Source organism: Netta rufina, assembly GCF_964035555.1.
Source record: "Netta rufina genome assembly, chromosome: Z".
Lineage (NCBI taxonomy): Eukaryota > Metazoa > Chordata > Aves > Anseriformes > Anatidae > Netta > Netta rufina.
The window spans coordinates 58,572,374-58,585,156 of record NC_140126.1 but is presented as its reverse complement, the minus strand read 5'-3'; the positions used below and the strand labels follow the sequence as shown (position 1 = coordinate 58,585,156).

The 12,783-nt window shown below is 43.1% G+C and overlaps 1 protein-coding gene across 1 annotated transcript; it reads left to right on the top strand.

The window, feature by feature from the left end:
* Positions 1-1,207: 1,207 nt before the first annotated feature.
* On the top strand, positions 1,208-11,547 carry TRIM36 (tripartite motif containing 36; the record flags this gene model as incomplete). The annotated part of the gene is made up of 8 exons (XM_084305549.1): positions 1,208-1,381; positions 5,384-5,530; positions 6,648-6,743; positions 7,644-7,897; positions 8,508-8,632; positions 8,783-9,076; positions 9,366-9,663; positions 11,193-11,547. The coding sequence occupies exons 1-8, from the start codon at positions 1,223-1,225 to the stop codon at positions 11,545-11,547; spliced, it is 1,728 nt and encodes a 575-aa protein (XP_084161675.1). The 5' UTR covers positions 1,208-1,222.
* Positions 11,548-12,783: the final 1,236 nt, after the last annotated feature.

Sequence of the window (12,783 nt, the reverse complement as noted above, 5' to 3'; positions counted from 1 at the left end):
ATAAGAACAAATTTCCCTTTCTGAAGAAGAACCCATTTCAAGACTAAGAATTCAGGTTTGTCACCTCCATTCATGAACTTGTTAGTTACAGCAGCATGCATTCCTCTCAAAGGGATTTAAAAACCATGGTCCAGCTGCAGAGGATGAGTTTTTTGCTTCTTTACAAGGGGAAGCAGAGAAGGTACACATTAGGCCTATATGCTGGCTTAGCCTGTTTTAGAAATCCTTAAGTGACTGCTTTTTGATCGTCGTTCCCCTTGGGTTCAGGTAGCTTTAAGAGCATTGTGCTTGCTGTAAATAGCTTTCAGGTCTGCGTGAGGCTCCAGAGGCTCCTTTCAGCTTGCAGCTTGACTCAAGCCTTCAGTCGCTTTATTTGAGAGAGGAGGAGAAAATTGTCTGTAGTTATTTGTCCGTAGTTATGGTTCTCTAATTCAGGGTGGAGGAAACTCTCCAACTTCTTCATCTCAGTGTCTCCCTTGGTATTTGGGGCTTATTTAGCAGTCCTCCTTTATCATGGCCTTTCATCCAGGGAAGGGCTAGTCCCTGTGCTGTGTGTAGCTAACATAAATGTTCCTTAGGTTTGGGAAGGCATAGATTTACTGCTGTGCAAAGTCTCTGGCCAGTCAAGGCCACAAGCTGAGGCAGTCCCCTCCACCAAAGATGAGCTCTGAGCAGGAAAGGACCTGTCTGCACTCGTGCCTGGCAGTGCAGTGCTTGCTCTGAAGAAGAAGGTGGTGTCAGTGTTCTGGCACTGCAAGAAACAAAGCTGCAGGAAGCAGAAGGTAGAAGTGGAACAGTTAAATCTGCCTTCACATAGGATTAAGTTTTAGAGTAGTTTGTAGCGTCCCCTGGACTCAAACGTGACAGTACCTTCTCATGGCAAGCTTACCCTCTTTGGCTTGGCAGAGTGTGTATGAGTTGGTATTGATCGTACTGGTCTGGATGGTGTGCTACCGTAGTTTGGAATTGGTTCATAAGCTCCCGCGCTTCTACCTTTAAAACCTAAAACTCTTCTGTTTGTGCTCCTTCTAAATCAGGATTTGCTGTCTACACAGGCAGAAAGCGCAATTCACTGACTCCTAGAACAACTCTGTTCCCTTGTCCTGGCTGTCAGCACGATATTGACCTTGGAGAACGTGGCATCAATGGCTTGTTTCGCAATTTTACGTTGGAAACCATTGTGGAAAGGCACAGGCAGGCAGCCAGGGCAGCCATAGCTATCATGTGTGACTTCTGCAAACCTCCACCTCAAGAATCCACAAAGAGCTGCATGGACTGCAGCGCAAGCTATTGCAACGAGTGTTTCAAAGTACACCACCCCTGGGGAACCCTCAAAGCCCAGCACGAGTATGTCGGACCAACCACCAATTTCAGACCCAAGGTGAGTACACTGTACCTTTTGGAATTTGGATTGCTGTATTCAGGTATTGCTTCTGACGAGTTTGTGCTGCGGCAGGGCCTTTCAAGGACCAGCGTTGCTTTATTGAGTCCTGCGGTCATTTCTGGAGTGAATTGTAAGCTTTTGTTTTTTTAAAGTAGTTGCTGTTGAAACATACATTGAGAACACACTTAAAGGCAACCCTAAAAATAAGCGGTTGGAATTTTATTTTATTTTATTTTACTTTGGTAATGGATTGCGTTAATTGTCACTTGAGATGCTTTTTCTGCCTTTTTTTTTTTTTTTCAAGACTTAATGATGTTGAATATCTAGAATTGCAATAAGGGAGCCGACCAGGAGAGGTGCCCCCTGGATTTGTTGCTTGTGAACGGAGAGATCTCGTGGGTGAAGTAGTGATTGGTCACATCTTGGCCACAGCCACCGTGAAGTAGCTGAGCTTCAAGGCTTTGGTGACAGGAGAAAAACTGCCACTAAAACTTCAGTCCTGGGTGTGGGGAGAGCAGACTTGCGACTGCTCAGGGGACGAGTTGGTAAGGTCCCTTGGGAGCTGCTTTTGAAGGCACTGGGGTCCATCAGTGCTGGTCACTTTTTAAGTACCGCCTCTTCAGAGTGCAGGAGCAGGTTGGGCACCTCACAGATGGGGGTGCCAGTAAAACAGGGATGTTTAATGCCTTCTTCCCATTGTTTTTAACACCGAAGATGGACCCTGGGATCTCAGGAGCCTTAATTCAGAGGAGCGTGACTGTGAGAATGACAGACTCCCAGCTGGCTCTGAGCTTGTGTGGGATTTGGTGCATCAGGCACAGCACTGCCAGCTGGTCAAGGGAAGGGATAGTCCTGCTCTGCTCTGTGCTGGTGTGGCCTCACCTTCAGTGCAGTTTTGGGCATCACAGTAAAGGGGTGTAAAACTATCAGAGAATGTCCTAAGGAGGGCAGCAAAGATTGTGAAGGGTATGCCAGGCATGTGAGGAGTGTCTGAGGTCCGTTTGGATGTTTTGAGCCTGAACTTGATCCAACACAAACATCTTTTTCTGGCCTTCCTTCTTGCATCTAGCAGTGGCTGAGGATGGGAGTTCAGGTCTCAGTTGAAATTACACCGTGCAATTCTCTAGCTATAGTAAGAGAGACTGATGTAATGGCAAAATTTCTACTTCACACACTGCTGCTGCGTTCAGACAAAACAGAGTGCCTGCAAATTGATGTGTTGTTTCTCCTGCAAAGTGTGATGCAGAACAAGGCTGTGCCCTGGTGGATTTGAGTTGCATGATAAGAGGAATTGTCACGTCTGCCATCCCTCTGGCAAAAGACCACAGCAGACCTTGGTGTCCCAGCATTTGCTGCATACCTGTGGCTGGTGATGAGGAGAGTGCAGTGGGCTGATTTTCATGGATTTCCTCGTGGCAGTGGTGCTCAGGGCTAGCACTTGCTGGAGCAGACCAGCTGTGCTCACAGCTTGCTGGGTCTTGGTCCCATGCAGGTGGTGTCGTGGTGCATAGCTCTACTTGTACATTTTGGGGCAGGGCATAGGGGCAAGGGCAATTAAAAGCAGCCCCAGTAATGAGCTAGTTTCTAGCATATTGTTCCTGTCCCTAATTTAGAAGGGATGTAGCATAAGGAGAGGCATTTAAGGTGAAGCTACCATACCTTTACTCGAGGCAAACATTCCAGGTGCTCCCAGGGTCCATCCTGAGGGGGGAAGGATTGCGTGCCCCGCGAGCAGGCTGACCCAGGTGATGAGGAGAGTAGGGTCTGATGCACAGCGTGCATTGGCCCAGGTGCCCCTGTGTCCCTGAAGGTCCCACCGTGTTCAGGGAGTGCTGATTCACTTCATTAAATTCAACGTTGTGGGTGGTGTAAGAAGCTCTTTACTGGTGCTCTGTCTTCTGAGGCTGGAAGAATTTGCAACTCAAGAAGTAGCGAGCTTGGAGATGGTGGATATCTGGAATTGTGCAGTTCTTTCTAACATATCCGTTCCAGTTAACAGCAAGCCTGTGCTTGAAATGCTTTGAAATGGGCTAGAAGGTGGCTAATTTTGTGAAACGCCACTTTATTGGGTAAAAGTGAAACTTGGAAATTAAGAGTTTGTGTGCTATCTTCTACCTGTTGATGTGAAATGCTGTACCACACCTGAACTTCGCTTCTGTGGTATCTCAGCCCTCACTGCAGCAGTATTTCTACTCAAAATGCCAAAGCCATCTGATGGTCTCTGTGTACTCCTGCAGGTACCACATGCTGTTAAACTACATCTAGATTAAAACTAGGTTTAAAAATCAGCAGCTGAATTCTGAATTCTGCTGAAGGAGGGCAAAAGGGGAAGAAATAGTTTTGATATCCATGGCCTTGATAAATCACAGAAACGCTTGATGTAGCTCTTTAAAATTATGGGTGGAAACAGAAGTATTTTTTAAAAAAAGTACATTTATGTTGTGTAAAAATGAATGTCCTAGCAGCAGCATATTAACTTCACTTTTTTTGAGGAGTGTTTGATTTTAGTCTAAGGAAAGTGCATTTTTCGTTACAGTCCATTGTCAAGACCAGAACTCAGTATGCGGAGTGTTTGTTAGTCTCCTAAGCAATGTTCCCAGTCATAACTTAAAACTAGATTGCAGAGCAAATTGCAACACTGGGGGCGTGAGGGGATCATCCACCTCTTCTACCTCTTGCAGCTTGCAGGCTGTAAGCTAGATTTACCCAAGAGGTGAATAAAAATGTGTGGTTCCTATTGAGCGTGGCTGGACGCTGCTGTGGAAAAATGACTTCCATGGACTAAGAGATGAATGCAGTTCCTTAGAGATAACCTGCTGGCACAGTTGATTTTCCCAACAGTTTCCTTTTTTTTTTTTTTTTCTTTTTTAAATTGACTAAACAATGAGATAGATGCCTTATCATGTGTGGGATGGCTTATTGTGTTCTGCTTAATGATTGCCTGATGAACCAAGGTGCTAGTGAGACTGGTGTCTCTGGCTTCTTCCCCATAGTCTAAGATAACATTTGGGGTTTGAGAGTTGGTTTCACGGATGGTGTGCGGTTTAGTTTAGCGTGTCCAGGTTTGTGCCACTGGCAATTTTTTTCCCCTCCCTTGTTTTTTTTTTTTATGTTAAATTTAAGAGATTATATTTTTAGTGGCTCAGCTGCTGGCCATGATGTCTTGTCCTTTCTGTTCCTGTGACCCAGATGTTGTCTCGCAGTGCTTTGGAATGAGGCAAAAGGATTTTCTTAATCTCTTCCCCCCTTTTAGGTGTGTGTATCTGTTGTTTGAGCTTGGAGTTGAGTTGCACTTCCCCTCCCCTCGTTGAGTAGTTATTCCAACATATATGCTCGGTTTTTGAAAGATGATTTCGCGAGCACCAGATTTTTCAGGCTACTGCTAAAGCTGATACGTGGAGTAGAACTTGGCACGAACAACCTGTAATTGGAGTCAGAAAAAATAAATGAAACACTGGAGCCTTTTGTCTTTAAACAGACAGGGACTGGTGGCGGAGGTTGTATTTCACTCATTGCTCCAAGACCAGTGGCCCTGTGGCTGAGACGAGTCTAGTTTAGATGTAAATCATCACAGTCTTAGAGCAACTCTTTACTTTAAGAAAGGGATCACATCAGTTTCAAGACAGAACTGAGGTGCTGGCCTGGACACGGTTAAATTTGAGAGGGTGGGGTGTGTTGTATATTGCATTTAAAGCCCTGAATGTGAGTACAGGGAGCTTAAGGCATGCAAACCACTTCAGGGATTAGCAAGAGGGTTAATTGCAGTATGGAGGCTATGGGATGTGTACATCGTCATTGCTACATATTTACTTACTGTAGACCTCACTGAAACTGTGTTTCATCTCCTGGATGAACAAATATAAAAAGACAGCAAGTAAAGTGAACATAAGAATAAAAATCCATTGTGGCAGTCAGATGCTGTGGGATCGCTGTTTTTTTTAATGCTTTGCTTTTGGAAACACACCTTCATTCTTTGCTTTCTATTTTTTTTTCTTTCAGATTTTGATGTGCCCAGAACATGAAATGGAAAGAGTAAACATGTACTGTGAAATCTGCAGAAGGCCTGTCTGTCATCTTTGTAAACTGGGTGGATCTCATGCAAACCACAGGGTAACAACGATGAGCACTGCCTATAAAACACTGAAGGTAAAAGTAAATGTTGTTTGACCCAGCCTTAAGAATGGGAAGAGCACTGAGCTTCTGTTGTGAGGACAAACTGCCTCTGGCAGGGAGCCTGGACGTGTGCTTGGGGGACACTGAGCTAGTCGTGAGGCATGCTGTTGTGCAACGTCTGTTAATGTGCCTATTAACATGACATGGCACATGCCTGAGAAAGCAATTGTATCTTCTATGGTGGCTGAAGCATAAACCACTTCAAAGGGCCTCCACCTTAATTTAGCCATCTGTGCAGCAGCGCTGACCCTTTCAGAGAGTTTAAGATGTTAGTGCTTTACAGCCTAGCTCACGCCACTCAGTGTTTTCAGGTTGGTTTCCTTGTGTGTTGGGTGAGCTGACACCTTAAAGGCACCCTGGTAAAATATGAAACTGAAGTATCTGTTGGGACATGGTGTGTTTCTGAAGCTGTGTAGCTGTTGATTCCCTAAGCCTAGTACAACAAGAAAGACTTGCAAGCAATATCTTGTTATTAGCGAATGATTTCAGCTACCTTCTCTTCTTCCTTTTCTTTTTCCCCTTGTTCACAAAAAAGAAAATGGAAGAAACAAAAAAGAAAGTGGAAGAAAGGATGAGAGAGGACAGAGGGGAAAGAAAAGGAAGAGAGAGGATGGAGTTGGGGGGATGACCAAACCTTCCTGCCTTGTGCTCTTTGTCCTCCTTGCCTGTTTGCAAGGCTGCTCCTATACTGATTAGAACTCTTTCAAATGGGGAGGTGCATAAGATAGTGCTCCGTACCTCTAATTTCTCTAGCAAATGTTATGAAAAATGAATTAATCAATAGCAAGGCTTCTTTGTAAGTTGTAGTAATGTCCTTCAGGCTCCTGAAGTTTGGGAAGGAGTGAGCCAACTTAGGTCACTGTATCTTGCATGTGCTCCCTGTTTTGCTCAGAAAAGTCACCTGGTCTCCCTCCTTGCTCATCCTTATTTATCTAGCAGTTCTCTGCAGTGTTGCCTTCTGTAACTGTTGGCAGGCTGTCAGCCCTGTAACAAGATAAACCGAATGCTTGCAGGGTGACCACCTGTGCTGGTGGTCAGTTTGGGTGGGAAATCCTTTTTGTTCTGCCATTTTGCCATTTTATTTTGACAGGAAAAGCTTTCAAAAGATATAGAGTACCTCATCAGTAAGGAGAGCCAGGTGAAAGCTCACATCTCACAGCTGGGTCTGCTGCTGAAAGAAACAGAGGTAAGAATGATTTGTTGGTTGGTAGGGGATGGTCCTTGAAGGCATGCAGCGGGGATTGGAGCTGTTCCTAGCACAGCTTTTTATTAGCTAATTGAAAATACAATTTCTGTACAGTTTGTGTTAGTCCTGAACCACACTTGTTCTACAGTAAAGAATTTAGACAACATACAGAGGGGAAGCAAGTTTTAGGTGCTAGTGAAAATCTAATTGAAATAAAGCTTATTTGATACCTTACCCAAGGAAAGCTGGGTTAAACTTCAAGGTCTGTGTATTAATGGCAGTGCACGATTCCTGCTTTCTATTTCTCTTGAGGATGTTGCAATAAAGTCAGAATTAAGGACAAAAACTCCCCACAGGAGAGTCAGAGCTGGGGACATTCTCTGCATACAAGCTGCACAACTCTGTGACAGAAATTGCAGGAGGTCATGTCCCAGCCCATGTCTTAGTGCAGACCATACCTGTGCTTTATAGTTCTTTTTTAGTAGTTGTGGGGTGGGCCTATTGCTGTAAGGGCATACGTGGGAAATGGGTGCAGGCTCCTGATGCAAGATGATAAGGGAAGATGGAAGAGCACCAGCCTCTTGGGCAAGGAGACTTCAGAGGCTGACCTGCTTTTATAGTGCTTTTCCATGAGCTGTTTAGGCAGAGGAATGTCCTGCATAATTCAAGGCGTAATCAGAGGAATATTTTTCTCCCCTTCGTTGGCTGTGTTAAGATGATAAATGCTTACTGGTTTGGGTGCACTGTTGCTTGCATTTTCAGTGCTTAACAGAGCTCTTAAATCTTGTCACTCAAACAGATGACTAGATTGCTGTGATAGCTTGAGAAACCTTAGGTATGTTTCTATACAAAGCCACAGTCCTGTGGAATCAGTCTGAAATGTATTTTGTTCCCTCCTAGTGCAACGGGGAAAGAGCTAAAGAAGAGGCATCTCAGAGTTTTGAGAAGTTAATTCATGTTCTGGAGGAGAAGAAATCTGCAGCTCTTCGGGCAATTGAAGCATCTAAGAATTTAAGACTGGACAAATTGAGAACCCAGGCAGAAGAATATCAAGGTCTCCTGGAAAATAATGGCCTCGTTGGATATGCTCAAGAAGTACTTAAAGAAACAGATCAGTCCTGTTTTGTTCAAACAGCTAAACAACTTCATGTCAGGTACCTCAATTATCTCCTGGTTTAGATGCACGTTCTGTTGTAGGATGTCTGGTCAAACATTCTCTTGACACCTGCTAGCAAGGTTCTGAGTGCAGCACCTTGTATTGCAGAGCCCTGTGACCGGTCCAGGTACAGCTCAGAAGAAATTACCGCATTACAGTGTGCACTGAATGGGTTTTATCCTTCTGCAACATCCAGCCCTGCTTAGTAAAACTGCAATGGGAAGGTGGTCCGTTCAGCTCACTGACACATTCCTGTGTTCAGTGATTATATCAGTTATTTGCAAGTTAATCAAACAGGTCTCTTCTGGCTTTAAACTTTTGATCTTAGTAGTTGTTCTCCATTAGCACTTCACATCTACTTTGTTCTTTGAACATAATGCCCTAAACAGTCAAAAATACTCTGCCATCTGTTTGTTATCTTCACATGTGTATACAAAAGGCTTTTAAATTTTGAATTTAAATTCTGTCTAGTGAGACAGATTCCTGGGAGACTTCAGTAAGTACATGAAAACAGAACAATTTTTAAGCAAAACCTAGCAATTTTATTTTTAAAAACGCACACAAACTCCCTTTTCTCTCCTTCTGCCCTTCCATTCCTGTACTTTCAGAATCCAAAAAGCTACTGAATCTCTGAAGAGCTTCAGACCAGCAGCTGAATCTTCTTTTGAAGACTTTGTGGTGGACACTGCCAAGCAAGAACAGATCCTTAGCGACTTGTCCTTCTATTCCAATGGTAAATTACACTCTTTACCTGTGTGTTCCAGATTATTTTTTTCTCCACTGTGCTAAGCTGCTGAACAAAGGCTTGTGTGGAAATTCTAAAATAATGTATATCTAAGTATTTAAACTTCAGGAATTTTCTCCTTAATGTTTGGCATTCCAGGTCTGGAAATACCAGAAATCAATGAGGAGCAGAGCAGAATATACAACAAAGCTGTGATTAATTGGGAGTCCCCTGGGAAGACAGACGCAGCTGATATCTATGTTCTTGAGTATCGTAAGTGTAATAGAGAAGAAGAGAATGTGATGTGGCAGGAGATCGAAGTTTGCAGCAAGAGCAAAGTCATATCTGATCTTGATGACGACAGCAGCTATGCTTTTAGAGTTCGAGGATATAAAGGGTCCATCTGTAGCCCTTGGAGCAAAGAAGTTATTTTGCATACACCTCCCGCTCCAGGTATTGCGTTTTCTTATATCCACAAGGTGCTGAATCTGTAGGTACTAAGAGCTGTTAGATGATTTCCAGTAGCTCCCAGACTTCTGTTTCATTATTGGTTGCATACATGTGTATAAGCACTGTTAATAAACAGGTTAATTTGCATACCGAAACTATTAGCGTGCATGACATTCGTGGTAGCTTTAAGAAATGAGAATTTCTAGTGCTAATGTGTTAAAATGTAGTTTATAAGGGGAGAAGGAAAGAAATATATAACTAACAAGAAATTCTTGGAATACTGTTTTTTCAGTTTTTAGCTTTCTTTTTGATGACAAGTGTGGGTACAACAGTGAACGTCTACTGCTCAACCCAAGAAGAACTGCTGTGGAAAGTAGAGCTGGATTTCCTCTACTGCTAGGAGCTGAACGCATACAGGTTGGATGCTACACAACCCTGGATTACATCATTGGTGACACTGGGATTGCCAAAGGGAAGCACTTCTGGGCCTTTCGTGTGGAAGCCTATTCCTACCTGGTGAAAGTGGGAGTCGTTTCTAGCGCCAAGATACAGAAATTGTTCCATAATACCCATGATGTGACCAGCCCAAGGTAAATTGCAGGCTTGTGCATTATATGTTTTATATAAGGAGATGACTTTTAAAAAAATTATTTTAAAGAGCAAATCTAGTCTCAGTTAATAACCAACATGAACCAAAACAGTGGAAAATAGCTTGAAGCAATATGGTGTGTGCTGGTTGTGCTGTTCCTCTCCTTGCTCCCTGCCATTAGTAGAAAAGTGTTCTGGTTACCCAGGTTCCTTTTGTCTTTCTTTTTTGGAAAGAAGTCAGGTTTGTACAGATGTCAAGATGTGTTAGTTAAAGCTAAATGGGGGAAAAATCCATCAGTTGCAAGGCTGAAGCAGTGCTTAATTGTCACTAGGCTTAATTCCCTCAGCATGCTGGATTTGGCAGCCATTCAGAGGTGCAATGTTCACCGCGCGTATCTGTGTATCTTCGCTGTAGCTTGCGTCACTCACGATGCATTCCAAGCCACTGGTTTCTCCCAGGCTATACGCTTACATATAGCACTGGGAGTGCTACTGAGCACAAGCCAAAGTACAGAGGGCAAGCCAACACAAAGGTTTCCAGCTCTCGGTTACATCTGTAGTAAGCTTGGATGTATGTAGGAGCTGAAGGCTGGGAGAGTATTGCGTGGGGACTCTAACTTTTAATCTAACAGATGTATTTGCTTTCTCCTATACAACATACTGAACCTGAAAAAATGCCAGTGTCTCGAGTTGTTTAGTCAGATGGAGCCTTTCTGCAAAGTGAGAAATTAGATTTCCGGTTTTCCTTTCTTCCTTAGTCACAAGAATATCTGGAAACCTTCAGCTATTGGTCATCCATAAAGATAAATAAACCACCACCAAAAATGCAAATGTACATAGGACTTGTCTGCATAGAAGAATATTGGCTCTTGTGCTTCTCTGGTCTATCTTTATCTGGTGACAGAGGCTGGAGGAAAACGTGTAGACTGAGCAGATCTGGCTATAGATTTCCCCCAGCTACCTGCTGGGACACAGGTGTTCAGGGAAGCCTCCAGGCAGAGTGTGATTTTCTTTAAAACTTAAAATATTAATTGTTGTGTTGTGAAGGCAATAAAGTACGGCAGCAGCATGAAAAACTCACCAGACAACATTGATGTTAAATGTATTTATTGATGTTGTTTAACATAGTGTGAATAAAGCTAAACCTATCCTGCCTGTAGTGGTGAGTCATATTTGCTAAATTACTTCCCAAGTTAACTAATTTGCTATACCTATAGGCTTTTTAATGATTACCTAGTGTAGATACAGTCAGATAAATCTGCAACTTAATAGTTCCTTAGTAAAGCCTTCTGTGGCCTCATTCCAATTAGCGTTCAGCTCTTATTAGGTGTTTCAAGTGGCCCAAGTGAGTGCTCCCCTATGAAATGCATCTTCCCTTCCAGCATAGGTGTATTTTTGCCCCGTGAGGTTTTGTTAGTGATCATGGGTTGTTAGCTGCCTAACAGAAATGTTTTCTCTGGTTCATAGTGCTGGCGATGTGAACAAGTGCTGCCCAAACCTGACAAGCAAATGGTTGTTTTTTCCGTTCCAGGTACGAACAAGACAGTGGCCATGACAGCGGGAGTGAGGATGCCTGCTTTGACTCATCACAGCCTTTCACGCTGGTCACTTTGGGCATGAAGAAGTTCTTCATCCCCAAGGCCGCTGCTGACCCCAAGGACGCAGCGAGCAGAGTCCTCCCCCTGCCCTCATGCCTGGGGATCTGCCTTGACTGTGACAGCGGCAAGGTGGGTTTCTACGACGCTGGCCGCATGAAATGCCTCTATGAGTGCGAGGTGGACTGCTCGGGCATAATGTACCCAGCGTTTGCCTTAATGGGTAGCGCAGCAATTCACCTCGAGGAAGCCATCGCAACAAAGTACTTGGAGTACCAGGATGACCTATAGGGTGGTGATCTCCTCCTGTGGCTGTTTTGAGATGGAAAATGAGAGCAGAGGTGTCCTACCCTAGTTTTCAGTCCTGATTAATTACATTATACCTAAGTGCTGCACACAAGCCTTTGGGTCATGTTTTTGTGTTTGTTTGTTTGTTTTTTTTTTTGTGCTTTTTTTTTTTTTTTTTTTCAAGCAAATGATCCAGACACTTCCACCAGTAGGAAATGTTCTTCCAGGAGCTCTCCTGCCTTCCTTATGACCTGTGCAATGCTGATCTCCACAGACTTTCCTCCTGGGGGAGGTGGGGAGGAAGCTCAGCTAGCAACCAAAATCACTTGTCGGGGTGAAAATCTGCCTTTTACGTAACTTAAATCCTTACACAGTCAGCTTTGCATTTAATAAAGTCAAAGCTGACAATGTGTGATTGCCATTATTCTTTTAAGAAATCTGCCTGAAGCCTCTGAGGGGTGCAATGGTTTCTGACTAACCAATGAGCACCCTGGAGGTGGTTCTGTGAGCACTCTACAACTCTTGCACAAATACAATACAAAGCAGTGAGAAATGAGAATTGCAGTGGAACATTTAGGCTGTTTTTGGAAGGAGGAGATTACATTAGAAACTGTATTTCGTATATGTTTAATGTGACTGTAAGCTGAAACTCTAGTTCTGACACCTGTTGTATAGTTGGTGGTATAATGGTAAGTTTCTGTACTCTTCCAGGTTTTTAGTGTAGGCTACATAAAATATATAAAGTGCAATTTGACCTTAAACAGACTTTAGAGTCCAAAATCAGAAGTATTTGCATGTGTGAGTAATAGTAACCTGGTATTTAGGACAAAAGCAAAGAACATGACTAATAACATGCAAACTTTTAAAAATTCAGGTACTTCTGTTAACGTGTTTTTAAGTTAAATTTTTAATCTAGTAATGGCTTGTTTTTAGTAATAACGATAAAAATGCACTGATTAAGTTTTGAGACTCAATTTCTGCCTTAAAGGATGTTTCTGTTCAAATTTCTGTTCTTATGTTTAAAAACTGTATCATGAAGTAGTGCTTGCATCTGTTTGGAAGTAATCTATGTAAACAAAAACCAAACAGTTGAGTACTTGCACTGTTAATTTGCATTGTGGAAAAATAACATCTAAAGTGAAGGATGTTTCTAATACACACTTGGTGCTTTCTGAATTGGGGATATCACGTCGCATCTTGATGAATGTGTGTGAAGTATGCTTACTAAGTACCTGTATA